Here is an 18,254-nt window from a genome sequence, read left to right as displayed (position 1 = left end):
CGCAAAGAATTTCGAGTCCGCGTTACATTTATTCGCGCGAGCGTTCCCGAGTCGGGCGGTATTTTTGCGAGGGACGTCATTTGCGCGTGCTCTCTCTCTCTCTCTCTCTCTCTCTCTCTCTCTCTCTGTTTACCCTGAAAGTACAACGGATCCGACGAACGCGCTGTGTGCAGGATTAAAGGATGTCGCGCTTTTGGCAGCTTACCTTGTACATGGAGAGATTCGCCACGACGCAGGCGAGGATAGCTTCTCTACCCACCGGGACCGTCACGTTTGTTATTGGCGCGCTGAAGCTGGGTCCCTCTGAAACAGGGCGACGTTAAATGCTAAGTGATCCATTAACTACATTTCGTTGCGTCGCGGCGCGTCGTCCGACGACGTCGCCGGCCGCTATGAAAGCGCCCGTTCGGCGCGCGAGGATAACGCGCGAGATCGTGCGCGATCGGCGGCGTGGAATTTACCACGTGCCAGCGGCGCGACGCCGCCGCGATATCGCGATATATATATATATATATTTTCGCGATAGCACGCGCGCGGAAATTCTCCAGCCGGTGATTAAACTCAAATTAACATTCCATTCGCCGCGAGTCGTCGTTCGCCCGTCGGATTCCCAGCGAGTCGAATACCGCGCGCGCGCGAACAGGACGTTTCACCTTCGGCGGAAGGTCGAAGGACCTGGGAAAATCTCAGCGCGCGGAATCCGACTCGAGTGACGGCGCGTGACTCAGAGTGACTCGTTTGCGGCGTTTCTCGCTGTATCGGCGCGCGCGCGCGCGCCGAATTTACTGACGCAAAACAGTTTAATTTCGCGCGACACATCACGCGGCAAACTGTGCGCCAGCGAGCGATGAGAGCACGTGCGCAGCTGAAATATGTCTCCGTATCCATCCCGAAATGTTCACGCTCCTCGACAGCGAGCGAGCACCGCACCTCTAGTCTCGCTGCAAGTTCTGAATATCATTATGCTGCCGTTGATGGCGTTCCGCCGTCGCGTCGGCGTCGGCGTCGGAAACGTATGCGCTGAAAACGCGCTACGTCTCTCAAACGGTCTCGCAAGCGACGACCGCGCCGGCCGCGCCGTCGCTGCTCGTCTGGCCTTTCCACGGAGACAGGGATTATTTAAACAAAGCCACGTTATATTACGTTATATCGCAGGCGAGGTAACGCGCCGTGTACACTGTCCCCCGCGCGGGGTGGGGGAGGGGGAAATCAATTTCGATTCGAAAGCCGACGTATCCTATTCGCCAGCCCCGGCAAAAAATGTCCACGTTGTTCGGAACACAGTCCCGAAAAGTCATATTGCCTCGGCGAAAATCAATCGAGGCGAATCACGACGAGCGGATCGGCCGGCCGATACTTTAATTCCCAGCACAAATATTGTCACGGTATACACGTACCGCACGAAGGCGTCGGAAGAAGGCGAGGGGCGCGCGACGAGGAGGGAGACGGAGGACGAGACGAGTCGGAGGCCGGAACACGCTGTGCGCCAACAGATAAGCACTGATCCCAATTACACGTCGGAATAGAGCTGTTCCCAGGCTGAGCGGATCATGGATTATTGACTCCATCGCGATTACTCCGCGGTCGTCGGCACAATTGCTAGATCGATACACCTTCGACCTTCCGCGCTTCGTTGCGGGAGCCGCGAAACGGATCCGTCGGACTATTTTAACGTTCATCCGCGCGCGCGGCGCAACGCTCGTCATCTACCCGTAAACCGCGAGGAGCGCCGTCGGGGGGGATTTTCAGGTTCGTTTCGATTAATACTGTATCGCTGTATCGTGGCCGCGACCAGGCCGCGCTGATAGATTGCCAAACCATGTCTTGAGAGACACGCGCAATGAAATGTACACGCGCAACGAAAATTAGAGACAGCACGGAGTTTATTACGTGTCAAGCTTGGAAGCTTGGAATAATTGAATTTTGAAGACTCGAATCTTCCGAGTGTGCGCGAAGCTCCGAGATATCGAGGCTCTTGATTAGAGGGACTAATTTCGCGCAGGTAGGAATTAGATCCTGCGCAACTGCTGTCGTATCGTCGGGCGAATATCGTACCGACTGCTCGACTCCGTCGACGATCTCGTGCAGGTCGCGGATAATTGCCGCTCACCAGCCGCATCTCGGCGGACGCGTAAAGAATAGCGTGCATCTTCCGAAAGTAACGAAACTTCAAACGCGCCGAAGTTTCTCCAGCGGCAACGCGGGAGTCAAACTTACGGCGTTTGCCAAGAGCGCGCCGGTCGTATCGATCAATGGCCAAAAACTACGACAACTTTCTTTCCGTACGCTAAAATGCAATCTCCGCCGGCCGAGACAACTTGACGCACCTGCGATCCGCCGCTGTGGACTCAGGGAAATTGAATTCAGCAAGGAAAGCGAAGCCCCGGACGATCGAGTGTCCGTAGACACACGTTGCCGGCCAGCACAGACCTGTGAGAACGAAATTGCCCGCGGACTATACCATTCTCCCCTGCCCACCACCCCACCCCGATTCGCTCGGAATGGTAATTACAGATCGGTAAATAGCCCGTTAGTATCGTCCAAGTGAACGGGAATGCGGTAATCTCAATGCGCGTACACGTTAGCGTGGCCTGCTGCTGTACGTACCTGCTGCTCTCTCGCGACTCTTCGACGCTCGATCCGCCGCGCCTCTTGAAAGTCTCCGCGCGAAAAGCGCGCGCGGAAAGCTCGCGAGCTTCGCGAGCTTCGCGAGCTCGAGCGAGCGGCCGAGGGCGGACACGATCGCTCGTGTCGAGCGACGGGGATTCGCAATATCGACTATAGTCGCTCGTAAGATCCCTCACCTACTCTCCCCCTCCCCCCTCCCACCCGCCCTCTCGCACTCGTCGACATACAGCCCGAAGGACACAATGCATAGAATTAATCAAATCCCTTGATACGAGACAGACTATTCAGCGCGAAGCAACGGCAATGCGTATCAACGCGCGCGCGAGTATCGCGCGCCCGTCCGCCGCTCTGTCACTTGGAAGTCTGAATGGTGGAAATAGATTCGAAACAGCGCCTGAGTGATCACGCGACCCGCCAATGATTAATCGGGGCCGCTCCGGAAATAGAATTATTGTGTCGTGACAACAATAAATGATGCACGCACAATCACTGCGCGCCGGCCTCTTGTCGCTCGCCCGCTGGTTGACGGTCCGTGTACCGTGCCGCCACTTCGACACTCGTTCGCTGCACATTGTTTTATTTCCAAACGAGAGAGAGGCAGAGAGGCAGAGAGGCAGAGAGAGAGAGAGAGAGAGAGAGGGAGAGAGGGAGGGAGGAGGGAGGAGAAAGAGGAACGGGACGCAGAGCGACGCGGCAGTTTGCTCGATCCTACCTCTCGTTGCGAGCCGTCGGTAAACGCTTTTCTCGCGGGCGCAGCCAAAGCGACGCACCAATTTGTTGAATCGCGCGGAAAAACCTCTTGCCCGAACTACTTCTCCACGCACATTATTCCGCGGTCCGCTGGAGACGCGCGTGATTCATTCAAAACGCTTTAATCCCTTTCGCCGCCGCTTCTCTCACTTAATTGCTTTTTCCGCGTTTACCCGCGCCGGGAGCTTTTACGTTAACTCGCGGCGCGTTAAACAAGGCGAGCTTGAAACAATAATCACGTCGCGGAAAGAACGGGCTTTAATGAGTTTTCGGAACCGTTGTCAAAATCGTTGCCGTCGCTAGGCACATCTATGACGACGCGGCAACACACGTCGCGCGCTGCGCAACAAGGGACCTGTGTTGCTTTTCGCGTCTCTCTCTCTCTCTCTCTCTCTCTCTCTCTCTCTGTACGTGTGTGTCGTCAGAACAGTCGTCGATCGAACGCAACTCTCAACAACCGTGATGCGCCCGCGCACTCACGAGTGCGGCTGAAGAGGAATCGCGGTCGCGCGAGTGCCCTACAGTGAGCGCAACTTAATATACCGTCGAGATAAAATTCAAGCCGAAGGGAGAAGCGTTTAGGTATTCGACGAGAGAGCGACGAGCGACAGATAGAGAGAGAGAGAGAGAGAGAGAGAGAGAGAGAGAGAGAGAGAGAGAAGGGCCGAAAAATTTATTTTCCAAGTGAAACGGGCGCCGTTTCATAGCGATAAAGCTACGCGCGTGGCTTACGAGATAAAGCGAATGTGAATTTGACGCATCCATATTCGTCGGAGTTTTCGTAGAACCGCTACAAACCTGTGGAAATAGTCAGGTTGGAAAATATTTCTTTTCAAAACGGCCAGTATCCATCCACGCACAGGCGCGGAACGACACTTTTATTTGTGAGCACAAAAAAGGATAGAAAGGAACACACATACACAGAACGCGATTCGAATAGGCCGATGGAGTTACCGGCGTTCCCAGCGGCGCTCTTTATTTGATTTCTCCGCCTATTCACGCATTACACGCAGCCACTGAATTTTGTTAATTGGAATGGCATTTCAAGATGCGTGCTCGGGAGTGCTCGATACCCGACACACGAACCGAAATGCAAAGCGCGCTGAGAGCGCAGGAATCCCGGGATATTTTCTTCTTTCTCTGTCTCTTCCCCTCCTTCCCCCACCTCCCCCCTCCCTCCCTCCCTCCCTCTTTTTAATATCGTAATATCAACAGCGCGATGTTTGATTGTCCGCGTCATGGAGATTTTATCATAATGACCGGCACGCACAGATTTTCGCGTGAGATAACTTTTGCGACAAATAAATCGCCAGAGTATCGCATTTCCACGCGTTATCGGCTCTCTCCGGTGCGTGTAATAAATTAGCGTGGAACTTTATATCGCGCGACAATTGAGAGGAGGCAATTTTGCGAGGAGGGAAATTTGGAAATGTTTTTTCGGCGGGGAACGGAGACGATCGGCGTACGTCCATCGACCGACACCGAGAAATCGGAATCGAATCAGTTCGATACCGGCTGTTATCATCGATACGGAGTACAAGTGCTCGACCGCGCGTTGGATGCTGGGTAATCTCGATAGAAGCGCAATAATTCGATAGCCTAATGGTAAAAGCAAACGGGAGGAAGATAAACGACGCTTGCCCGAGGGTCGCTCCAAACAGTTACGCCGCCATGGGAGCGCAAAGAGACTGTGGAAACAAGTATAACATGCAGATGCGCGTGTGCTTAATAATATCGACCATGTCTTGTTGTTTTTCGGTATCGCGTGCGCGCCCTCGCGGCCATTCGCCAGCATTATGATTTATTTCGTTAAATTAAATTGTCGCAGGGAGTACGCGCCGATAAGAAACAGACTTCTCCGCGCGATGACGCATCTCGATGACGGCTAATGTTGTTTAATCGTACCCCCCTGTCCTGCATCCCTCCGGGGGAGTTGACGGGCGACACGTATCTAATGATCTGTCGTAATGAGCAGGCAATTGTATTGATGTCGGTAACGGCGGATAAGCAATACGTCGAAACGTGATGTAATGATCATCGAGTTTAACTAACGCTAAGCTCTCGTCGGACGTCGCCTTGATCTTAGACGCGGTGTGTCATCTCTGAGATTCGTTCCGAGAGCTCTGATTAATTAACTCAATAAGGGGCTGGTGTCAAGAATTCGAGATGGCAGGCGGAGAACACCTGCGGGCAACGAGATGTATATGGTATACTGTGTAGATGGATATTATTATTCGAGCATGTATAAGCTGACGGTAATTTGCGGAAATAAATTACATGCAATTTGGAGGAACGATAACGAAATTATTCACACCAATTTCGCGGTCATCGCGCGTTGCTGCGTATGCATGTTTAAAGAATCGATTATACATTTTATTCCTTTCTGATAATAATATGTGAGAAATGGATGCTTCAATTCACACGACCGTAATATGCGCGCTTAATTGCGTGAATTCAACGCTCGTGCGTTTCAATGAGAACTGTGGCGAGTAAAAATACCGGCTCTCATTCGGCAAAATTGTTGTGTACAGCAAAAAAAGTGGTTTTAATTAATCCACCTTGGAGGCTGCATAAAAATATTGCGTAAGCGAGGTCCTTTGTTCCCTGACACAAAACTGATGTAATATATGAGCCACACACCACACACAACTTATGTTTTTTAAAAATATCACCCTCGCTTTGTATCTGATGTTCACTTTTAAGAGTGCCGTAAAATCCAACTTCAGTGAAGCAGTTTTATTCAGAGAGAGAGAGAGAGAAAGAGAGGGAGAGAGGGAGAGAGAGAGAGAGAGAGAGAGAGAGAGAGATAGAGAGAGAGAGAGAGAGAGAGAGAGAGAGAGAGAGAGAGAGAGAGAGAGAGAGAGAGTAAGAGAGAGAGAACTTTTACGAGTACTTAACATATTTTTTCATAAATGGAGTCGCTTTTTGTTATAAATATTATTGAAGCTGCGATGCGGAAGGAGCGGAAGGGGGATGGGGCTGGACTGAAACTGAAGTAATGAAGTGCGCGAAACGAGAGCGATTAACTCCGGCATTACGCGCGCCGGGGTCTTTAAAATCAATCGTGCGATTAATAGCGCGAACTGATTTTAAGTAAAGCGCGATACGAGCGGCGTGGAAAACACGCTCAGACTTTTATCGCCCGCGCGCATTCCGAGAAAATGTTCGTGGAAAATTTCAGCCTCTCGTGGGACTCGTTACGACGATCGTCATCAGACTTCTCTACCTCGGTAACCCGGTATAATTTCATATCGACGAGCAGCGTTTAATTCCCACTAGCCCTCTTTTATATCACGCTTTAAGAACACTTATCCCATTAACTCCCGGTCTACTCTTGCAGTTAGCCGATCTCTCGACGTACGCCGGAGCGGATGTTTGAAAGGAGAACGCGGGATCCGCTGGAAGAATAATTTTTAACGTAAGCACAAGTGGGATAACCTTCACGAATCTCCAGGCTTTTCTCCATAAGCCGACTCGCTGCTAATGAACCACTCGACGAGAGACGTTGGAATTTCCAAATTGTAGGGGAAGGACAGAAATGCAATCCGAGAGCTTTTAGAGAGTAAGAGAGCGAGGACGCGGGACCCGCTCGACGAACTCTCCGCGGGTCTCGAACCGGAGGTAAAGGTTAATTAGACGAATGAGTCGAATGAAATTTGCACGCTCAAATGGCGCTCGAATAAAGGCGCTATTAAACACGAGTAAAAATCAAGTGAGTACTACTACGCTGATACTATTATTTCAGAAGTAGTGCGCGGGGAGAGAGAGAGAGAGAGAGAGGGAGAGGGAGAGAGAGAGAGAGAGAGAGGGAGAGAGAGAGAGAGAGAGAGAGAGAGAGAGAGAGAGAGAGAGAGAGGGCAGGGATGACCAATAAAGAAATTTAATATCGACCGTAAATCGATGTGAATTGCCAGAGGTTTAACATCTCTGTTTCGATTTACGCGAAATCGCGCATACATACTAATCAAACGCGGACGCGGGACCCTGATGCGTTTTAAAACGCGATTAACGTACGGTATAACGCGATAAAATCGTCCATTCTCTCGTACCGCCGATTGCGACTCCATTGACTTTGCACGCGCGGCATCGTCAAAACAGACTCATATGACTCATTGATTATCCTCGACCATGCGAATATAATCCGACTACAAAGGAGTCAAATTTCCCAACGCTTCCCGCTAGTTACACGCGTATCAGACATGCTACGCTCTGCATATCTTGATTTGACAGGTAACCGGATTAATCGACACCTGGCTAGGCGATGTCCACCGGTTATCCGACAAACTATCCCCAACAATTCCCCAAATAGGCGCGCACGACATACTGTGTGTGTGTGTGTGTGTGTGTGTGTGTTGGTCGTTCCGCAAGCTGCCACCGCCGATGATGACTTTTTCGGCCGGACTTTTTCTCCGGAGATGCGCAAATACTGTGTGATAGCGTCGATATTTTTCGGCTGCGTCTTTTCCGCACGTCTCTCCCTGCGTGTTCGTTCTCTCTTCTTCCCCTCGAGAGAGCGTAATCTTGCACCACGCGGTCGTAATTTATACGATATACCCGGCGGCGGATTATAACTGTAATATTTCGTTGGTAACGTGACCGGCAAGAATACGCACATCGCCGTGGTTTCCTAAGCTTTGTACGCTATCCCGTGATATTCGAGCCTGCTACTCCAGAATTGGCCGAATGCGGGATACGTGACGTAACGAGTAATGATACTCCATCGTGTATGCCAGTCGAAATGGGTTATCCAAAGTGGCTCGTTAAAGCGTATTCTGTTTCGCTTTAAGTTGAACCGTAGCCCTTTGAGTGTCACCGGTATAAATACCACATAAACCATTCCCGCTAATATGTTTTGCGGCGAAACGCTGGCAGTCATTCACTTAACCGACATACCCGCTTAATTAATTAGCTTTCGCGCTCCATTGTGTATCATGTTATGTACGGAAATCTCTCTCGTAGCTCGTCGTATCGCTTCGTGCTACGCGCTTATCGCTTGGATACTTTGAGTTAACACCGCCGTCTCCTTAATCGTAAAACACGCGCGCGATTATTCAGAGAGAGAGAGAGAGAGAGAGAGAGAGAGAGAGAGAGAATCAACGTCGATATTCATGCGCGATACTCGTCCGGTCGATTTCATCGGCCACAAAGGAATTACCACTTTTGTATAGTTTTCATCTCGCGCGGTGCACATGTCAAATTTGGCGTTTAATTGCTACGATAACTAACTCTTTATTTACACGCGATACTATGAATAGTATGAATATGTACCGTATCGATTTCACGACACGATAATGCACGGCCATCGGGCCGAACGGAATGGAAATATTCCGCGGTGCACTATCGCGATTAAAACGGATACCTTGGAACAAATTAGCGGTTTAATTTCAATGGAAGGTGCTTGCCTGCCTGCCTGCCTGCCTGCCTGCCTGCCTGCCTGCCTGCCTGCCGCCCACCCATCCGCCTGCCTACCTACCTGCTTGCCCGCTTTCCTTCGCGAATTGTAATTAAATGCGATGCGCGGAGATTGGATTGACGGTGATACTGTTTCAGTAGTTAGTAGAGGAACTCGACTATTTAATGAAAAATTCCGTTACGTCGCGCATTCGTGCAATTTCTCTATTTGTTTTTTCTTCTCTCTCTCTCTTTTTCCTCTTCTCACTCACGACGATAACCGTCGTGTTTCGCATCCAGCGACGCCCCTTTAAGTTATCGAGCGGGCCTTAATGACGTTAAACGCCATTCGTAAGAATCCCGAGCGAGGCAAATCCGTTTGACTACGTAATGCAATCCGCCGTTGATCCCGCTCAAGATTTGAATACGCACCGAGGCAGTCTTTGCGCGCCGCATGCGCGCGCCTGGTCTGTCCTTGCGAATGCACACGCGCGACTTTCCGCACATGGAGCGGCAAAAAAGCAGATTTTAAACAGATTGAATGAAGAAGCGACTCGCAGACCAGGGAATCTCGAGCGGTCCGACGCGTTATCTCCCGGGGGATTGAACCGGCGTATTGAAAATGCTGCCGCAAAAAAATGATCTCCCTTGGACATTTTTTGTTTCACCAGGTGCCAATTTGTCCGCAACAGCGACAGCGCCGTCCGCGAGGGAAGACGCTCCGGAAAACGCGTTACCGGCGGCAATTAACAATTCATTCGGCCGCAGACCGGGCATTAACGCGCGCGCAAATGAGAGCAGGTTAATGCTCAGCGTGTAAACTCACACCGACGCGGCGGGGCCGCTGCTATCGCACGATAATCCTCTAATTTGGTAATTGATTTATTATGCATTATCCGTGATATAAAACTAACAGAATCGTGGATTAGCGGCGTTAATTAAAGCAAACACGAGCACGGCTTTTACGCGGACCATCCGAGCGTGTCCGCCGCTGCACGGTCGAGTCAATTGAATTTCTCGTGGTCGCGCACACGAATCTTCTTCTGATACATTACTTAAGGGGACTGGAGGGAGGGTCAGATCGCTGGAAAATCGTGCTTGTTTTTGATAATGATTCTGTGACGAACTGAATAAATGTGCAGGAATGAAAATTTTTGATATGTTTATATAACATATGAAGAGTAGAAAAATTTTGTTTATTAACAAATATTCATGTAAATGTACACGTCCACTTCAATTTTAAACGCGTTTCTCTCGAAATTTTATCGTTCAACTTTTTGCAGTGATTTCTCCGGGACTGAGCTTCGAGTATCGATTTGAAATTTTAAAGCAATAATATTTGTTCATCTGGCTCTCAGGTGAGCCATGGACAACTCCGTCAAAATATTTCACTTCGAGATATTAATCTTTTTATTGTAAAAGAATTGAAAAATTTGGATTTTTTCCTAATAATAGCTGCCATTTTGTTGATTTTGTTCGATTTTTTTTATAGTGCTTCACCGGATAGCAATAAGCCTCCTTAAGATTTCTAGCTAAAATTCGTTCTGATCGGACCACCGCGGAGAGCCGAGATATTACTGCAAAAACGACAACTTGAAAAAAAAAAGAGACTACATTTCATCTATATATATCTATATATATCGTATATTTGTATGAGTATTTGTTGATGAACAAAATTTTTCTACTCTTCACATGTTGTATAAATATACCTAAAATTTTCATTCTTGCACATTTATTCAGTTTATCGCAAAATATTGTAAAAAGCAAGCACGATTTTTCAGCAATCCGGCCCTCCAGTCCCCTTAAATGAAACTATGTAGAACGACATATACGACGCGACGCGCGACGTAGATCGACATAGGCTACAAAGATCGAATAAACGGTGGATTCACTCGGAGATCGCACGCATACAAGCGTTCTCTTCATTCCTAACGTTCGCGGTCGCGTGTCGCCCATTATTACGAGCGAGCAGACATTTAAGAAACCGCATGAAATATGCATCGCAGGAATTCTTCTTCGTTGGCGGCATCGATAAATTCGCGTGACTGAAATCTCCAATTCGCAGCCTCTAAGCCTCGCGATACGATTTACGGTCGTATTGATTCACGTCACAGGTTTGGCGTTACACATGCGTGCACACGCACAATGTGTTGAATGACGGATTAAAAAGGGTTGCGGTGAAAGCACAACAAAATCCATAAATTTGGACACGGGGGAAGGCAGTTGCGCAATCTTCAAAATATTTCAGCAGGTTTGCAACTCTCCCCCTCTCTCTCTCTCTCTCACTCTCTCTCTCTCTCACTCTCGGCGCACTCGATCATTGCTTCTGAAGAAGCTCAGGGTAATATGAAGCATTTGTGGGTGAAACGAACAAACTTCATCCTAATAGAACGTTCCCGGACTTATCGGCTCCGCGGAGAATTATGGCAGGAATAACAATCACAATAGTTCATTTACATATCAAGTCAAGTTGGAAATTTCGTTCGACTACGCTCGAATTTAGTTTCCGCGGGGGAGAAAACGACCCGTCCGTACAATAGCAAAGTTAATCCATACCCGCGCCGCGATATTTATCGAGGCAAATTTTGTGGCGGTTGTTCTTTATCATTCGAGGCCATTATTGCGGAGCGCGGAAAAGTAGGACCAAATTGAAAGCACCGGCGGATGAAGCACTATCTTTGTGCAACCTACTTTCAGTTTTACGTAGAAAGCATTTACGGTCTTCTAAAGTGCATCGAGTGCGCCTTCGTACGAATTGCCTTCATTATCGAAATTTTCACGACACTTCTTTCGCGCTGCGCGCCGCGCAAGTACAAAGCAATCAATAAGCAATTTTCATTTATCACATTACATTATTTCCTAACGATCGCTGCGGAGAGCGTTCTCCCGGAAGCCTGTAAAATTTTCACCGAGATCAAAGAGAGAGCCTATTGAAATTTAATGATGTCGCTGTTATAGATCGTCGGTATGCTAAATTAATGGCGTGTTTTTCGCTCCCGACGCATTACGGCGCCGCATTATTCCCCGGAAACGATGCCGTTCTTCAGACGACGGCGCGTCAAAACGTCAACCTTATTCCGCCGAATGAAGTCGTTATTTGCTCGCAAAGCCCTTCCCAGTTTTTGCTCGTCCTTCAACGCGCGCAAACAAGCGGAACGCGCATTACGCGCGACCGTGTTCGTCCATCTGCCGCGTCTTTCAGCCACCGCGGGGTCTACTCCGGATGAACTTTGCGCCAAATTCACCGCTCTTCCACGTTACACCAAACAGACTGAAACCCCGGAATTGTTATAACAATCCGCTTCCGCCAAGATCTTTTTTTCTTCTCATGCGCTGAATCGTCAAATCGAGCGCTTTCGTTCCGCGAAGGTACTTGTCGCGGTAGCCTCAGTCGTGGACGACATTCTTCCGCTCAAATGAAGCTTTTTACGAAGCTCGTATCGACCGCGCGCGACGCCACACACACTTGTCCGATAGTTTACCATATTTCGCGACCATGTTGTACACGTGCGGCGATTTTGGACCATATCGGTTTTGGCTAGTTTATCTCTGTTATAGGGCACACCATGTGTGTACACGTAATGTAATGATATTCAGTGAGGCGTAACCTTAAGTCGAAATGTTTGTAAACGACTGTGTAGTCAGATAATTTTGCTATGCCGCTCCCGATGTAAATATGGAATGTAATCCGTCCTCACTTTGTAACGAATCGGACGGATAATCCATTCAGCCGATACGTGAATCCTATACAGGATAGCGGAGCGCGTGATGGATTTACGCGATCCTATAACAAACGCGCTAATCCGACTAATCGATGATCCGTCGTTTTCCGCTCTTGGAATAACGGACATTTTCCACGTGTCAGATAAATCGAAGCGCACGGCCAGAAGCGGATAATGCGAGCCGACCGCGCGATATTAAAAATTATGTAAAATATCTGATATTAAAGCCGCGCGTGCGCGAGTATACGCGAGCGCGCATTAATCGTGAATTATTTCGCAAATCCGTAGACGCGAATGTAATTAGGCGTGTCATTTTCGACCAACTCGCGGTGGTCGCCGTCGATGCCGCGTTTTAATTATTTCTTCGGCGGGATATTACAAACTTTGTCAGTTCGTATATCACAAATTTCCATTGTTTCGCCGTACACGCAACGCTGTGTGTGTGTGTGTGTCCACCGATCCCCGCTGTAATTTGAATAATGAATTCATTTGTCGCTCACTGTTATATTAGCGTAGCATTTTAACGATCCCGCTTCGTCGTCCCGCGAAAAATATTTGGAGACAAATCCGTGTAGGGGAGATGTGCATAATACTCCTCGTTTCTGGAAATGTCGCGCGAAAACGTTAACGCTACAACCTAAGTCGCATAACGTGCGAAGCTAAATATTGCACGTCGCTGCTATATTGCACGCTCTATTAATCCTCGGCAGGCGCGTTGATTAAAGGACCAGAAACGCAACTGCAGGAGTCAAAGCTCGCGCTAAATGTACATCAAAGGTACCAATACGGAGTCCTTGAATACGAAAAGTCTCTACCTCGGCGTTTACTAGGCGTCTGGGGTAAACAGTGGAACAAGTTTAGAATAAATCCGTCACGTAAAACGGACGTTCTCTCCGCATTTATACTGTATCGGCGCAGGAATTAGCAAGTATCACAGCAAACCTATATTGGACAGGGTTCGTTTCTTTTTTCCTTTATTTAAGATGCGGCTCCGGCGTTATCGCGATTTTCACCCAAGAGAACCCATTTTCACGCAAGAGAAAACGCGCTTATCTACCAATAGATTACTCCGTCAATAATGAGACTGAGAATTTCCTTATCAAAGGAATGTAATTTTTCCATCTTTACCGTCTCACTAAATTCGTTTTCTGACCGAGTAGAAGAATCTTGATGTTCAATCAGGCGAACTTCCAACCGGGGCGGCTATAAGTGCTCCGCATTATCTATATTTTTATTTGAACCTTCTTCGCCATGTCGAGAAGAAGAAGGAAACAGCAAAAGTTGCGCGAAATAGTCGTCGGTATAATTTGCAGGAATTTACAGGAATAGCTTCGCCTTCTTCTTCACTTTTACTTTCGCATCCACGGAAAGAAAAGTATTACCGCGCGCGCATATAGAATCGATGAAAAATTGCGATTCATTAAACAACGTGTTCTCTATATCCGCGGCGTATACTTTAAGAGGACACGTGCGCAGAAATGTAATCTACGTCGCGTCGCCTGCTCGAGATAACCAACCATCCGCGAAACGATTGACATCGCGCTGAATTCAAGCAATTCGTCGGGATGCCTGCAAGTTACGCGAGGCATCGAAAGACGCGCGCAGACGTAGTTTTCCTTGCCATTCGAGTAAGAAAGTGGTATTCATTGAGAGAGAGAGAGAGACGCTGCTCGAACGGCGCGCGTCTTTCAGCGGCCACTTTTCTTCTCCTGGGCAACCCCGAGAGATGGAAAGTACACACAGCCTCCCGACAGATCGATGAGCCGTCCTCGGGACGTGAGACGCTCTATTTTTGCCGCGGCACTTAATTGCATCTGCGTAGTTTGACACGGACCTCTCGGGTATTTACCGTAGATTCGGGATCCGCGAAGAGCGACCTCTCCTAACGTCGATGCATCGTCGGAGACGGAAACGCACGCTCCGAAAGAATCAACGCCAGCGCGCCCGTCATTTCTCCGAACTCCGAACTCCGTTCCGTCTCGCTTCGGTGAACGTGGCGAATTTGCAAATTTGCCGTCTTGCCACTTCTGACGAAGGGAGGAGAGACTTCTCCTCGGCGGCGAGCAGACACGAGGGAGGTCTTCGATCTGGTCTAGAGGAAAACTCGCCGACTCGCGAATTAAACAATCGAACTTCTCGATCGAGTCACCGGAGCGCGCGCGGTTATTTCAAGCTTATTATATCCAATACGGGCCAACTAGTCCGGGAAATAGTCCGCAAACCGCCATGAAAGCAAACTGTCTGAATTCGCAGACCGGACGCGGACGCCGGCAGAAATCAGCATGCTTCCCACACCGGCGCGGGCGGTCATTCCCGTATCCTGCTCCGACTGATCTCGCTTCAGATCGCGTTCTATATCCTCGAGATCGTTCTAGGAATGTTATTACCGGTCGTAATCCACAACGCGCGGAATATCAGACCGGGCCAACAGCCCACTAAAGCCTCCTTTAGCCATCGTTCTCGGGGGACCGCTGTTACTTTTCCGTCTCTATCCAGTATCCAGTATTCAGAAAGCGAACACCAACCACCGCGCCACGGTCGGGAGAGCAGCACGCTCGGCCCCGCTAGCAATTATGCACGGTATTTTCTTATTCCCGTTGATATTCGATATTCGCCTTTCGATATTCGATTACTATTAGGCGTACAACTTAATTCTCGGCCTTTTTCGCTCAACTTCAATGTTCAGTTTCAAATAAAGAATATTTACCTGAAAGTATCCCGAAAGTAATCTCCCTCACTTTCTACACATTTCTGCCATCTTACAGACAACTTTCGAATTCCGTTTCGGGAAAACGATGGTGGCTTGGACTCAATGAAGTCACCGATGCTTTTTCTGACTTGTTCGGAAGTTCGGAAGTGCGAATCAGCTAGGTGATGCCTGTAGCGATCGGAACAGGTGATCGTCTGAGAACAGGCGAGGTCTGGAGAATACGCCGCGTGGGAAAGGATTTTCCAGTCTAAGTTGGAGATGATTTCCAGGGTCGCTTTTGCCGTGTGCGGCCGTGCGTTATCATGCAGCAGTAGTACCTGCCTCGTTCCACTACCAATATATGGTCTTTTTTGCTCGAGTGCGTTATTCACTTTGATTAGTTGTTGCTTGTAGCGTTCAGCATTGACCGTTTGACCGGGTTCGAGCAATTCGTAGTGCACAATCCTTCCAGTCCCACCAGATGCACCAAATACTTTTTTCGCATGAATCGAAATCGCATGGTTCGAGATCGAAATTTCCTTCTCGAAACCTCTGAAACCACTTCTTGCGAGTATCCTGTAGGAAACAGCATTTTCGCCCAAAGCCGAACAAACCATTTCCTACGCTTCAGTTGCATTTGTTTTAAGTTGGAAAGTGAAAAGGAGGCAGTAGTGCCTCAAATGCTGCTTTTCGAACGACATTGTATTCACTACTGTTTTTTGAGGTTATATGGCAGCGGGGCTGCCATCTGTTATACCGCATTCTAAAGCTGAGGCTTAGTACTTTCAGACCACCATAGGGCGGGAATAAATTTCAATTTGAATAGAAGCTGTCATTTATTGAATTTTGGGGCCGAGAATTAAGTTGCACACCTAATAGTTTTATACAGAGGCAACATTTTCCTCGAGCGCGTACGCGAAACGCTTCTCGAGTTCGCGACTCGAGCCGCTGCGCGCGCGCGCCGAGTTCGCCGTTCGCGTCGAACGCACAAGCGTACGCGTTTCTTTTCGTAGCACGGACGCTCCTGTTTTTAGCATTACCAGCGCGAAAACTTGACTCGCACGCGATCGAGTACTCGCAGACAAAGACGGATATGCAAGGCGGAGCGACACGGATTGTGAGGCGGCGCGGGCGCGACGTTCTCGTACGACCCTCGCGAGTGCCTTTACACTGGCGAGCAATAAATCTGCCTTTAGATTCCTGTCGAAACGCCAGACAATTTGTCGTGTGTCACTGCCTCTCACAGTAGCAAGCCACTTTTCCTTGCGTAACGCCCCTCTATTCTTGATGCCTCGCCCTGTAAATCTCGCGCGAAGCAGAACGCGAGAAGCTCGGGTTCTGCTTATACCCGGTAATGGCAGCTACAGAGCTATGTGATTTTCAAAGGCACTTGGCGCGCCTACCTACGTGCCTGCCTTCGACGGGGATTAATTAGGAATTACATGCGTCAAATAAGGAAAAACCTCTTTGGAAAAGCAGCGCGTTTCGAGCCTCGGCCAAAGGCCCGGCGCTGAAGACGATGCGTTATTTCTCTCCGGCTAGAGAGACACGCGTCAGGAGTACGTACGTATTACATTTAAAAATGTCAGCGAGGTGTAACAGGATGATTATATCGCGGACGGCTTCGACGATTCGACCTCATAAAAGTCAGCCGATCGCGCAGATGGGCAATAAAAAAAGAAGCGCGTTAGATTTTTCCCCTAACAATAAACCGAGCATGCTACCGGACGTCGTTTCAAGCCCGACAAATTGCTGGATGCACTTTTCAATCTGCGGAAGTGCAGCAGCTCGATCCGGTCTACCTTCGTGATACAAGCAAAGAGATAGAACAGAAGAAGGCACAAACGAGTAAGGAAGAATCTATATCTCGTAGCTGAGGGCTCGCGAATAGAAACGGTTCTTGTTCTTCCTCTGAGCGACGTAAGATGTAACAAAAATGGGTTCATGCTGAAAATGAGCTTCTCGCCTCTAAGGCGGAATTGGAAGCAAGTCGAAGGGAATACCTGACCGTTACAATGCCTTCGACAAATGGGAGGCATCAGTTCCACGGCAGGCCGGCATGAAATGACGCAAAAACTTTCATTATCAAATGTTACTTTGTGTTGAGAAGTACGCGTGTGACGGACACGCGTGAACGTGACGTCGCAGTCACCCTCATGCGCGAATATCAAGACCTTCTCTCCCGAACCCGACGACCGAATTCCTGCCGCGACTCGATACCGTGGCAAGGAATATCCGCGATAAAGTTATTAAAACCATCAGCAGTGTTTAAAGCCGAACAGAAAGAGGCCGAAACTGACACAAAGTCGATACGCTCGCAGATCCAGGCGAAGTCCATAAAGGCAAACCAGGAATTCAAGGAAAATCCATTCATATGGAACATCAAAGTCTAGGCCATAGAAAGTAGAAATCGACAAAAATGCACCGCTGCAGAGTATCAGAGTCCACGAGCCAAACGGACCTTTGAGAATCAAAATAGATAAAGCAATATGCCAATAGATATAGTCGGCATCCCCCGATGAGTATCGGCCATGAAAACGTTCCAAAGCGAATAAATGTAATCGATACACGGCACCAGCAGTTATTTTCGTCGACACAATTGCACCGTATACCTCCGCGGCAGCTTATCGGGCTAGCGACGCGGGCGCGCGCGCGCGTGATAGTGCTTCCCCTTCTAAATAACATCGCATTTTACACAAGAACGCGCCCCGCCAGAGCCCGACTCCGCCACGATTGCCACGGAAGCTCGCGGAAGAAGGAAACGGAATCGAAATCGGTCGGGTTCGCTCGGTCGCTCGGTCTCACGAGCGAGCGAGCAGCCGTGCGAGCGCCAATATCTCCCCATACGACCCCGACGTGTCGAAAGCAACGTTGACGTATCGACTTGACGGGCATATTGCACGTGCGGTGTGACTAGCGGTGTCGACACAGCGGACGCAGCGACCTAGCGAGCGAACGAGAGAGAGAGAGAGAGAGAGAGAGAGAGAGAGAGAGAGAGAGTGAGCAGGGAAAAGGGCGGTCGGGCGCGCGAGAAGCAACGCCAGCAAACAGGTGTCATAAAGCGAGAACGTGTG

At 49.2% G+C, this 18,254-nt stretch overlaps 1 protein-coding gene across 2 annotated transcripts in view; it reads right to left on the bottom strand.

The window, feature by feature from the left end:
- The window catches only part of LOC105191982 (lachesin), a 143,455-nt gene that overhangs the window by 50,015 nt on the left and 75,186 nt on the right, over positions 1-18,254 (bottom strand). Inside the window, exon 2 of one of the 2 annotated variants that reach the window (XM_011155823.3) lies at positions 206-303. In XM_011155823.3, coding sequence (XP_011154125.1) covers positions 206-303 — 98 coding nt within the window. Of the gene's footprint in view, positions 1-205; positions 304-18,254 lie in introns of those variants that run through there. The other variant, XM_025297894.1, reaches the window with a different exon arrangement.

Source organism: Harpegnathos saltator, unplaced genomic scaffold (genome assembly GCF_003227715.2).
Source record: "Harpegnathos saltator strain DR-91 unplaced genomic scaffold, Hsal_v8.6 scaffold192, whole genome shotgun sequence".
Classification (NCBI taxonomy): domain Eukaryota; kingdom Metazoa; phylum Arthropoda; class Insecta; order Hymenoptera; family Formicidae; genus Harpegnathos; species Harpegnathos saltator.
Note: the sequence above shows the minus strand (reverse complement) of the source record. Positions and strands in the feature narration are given on the sequence as shown.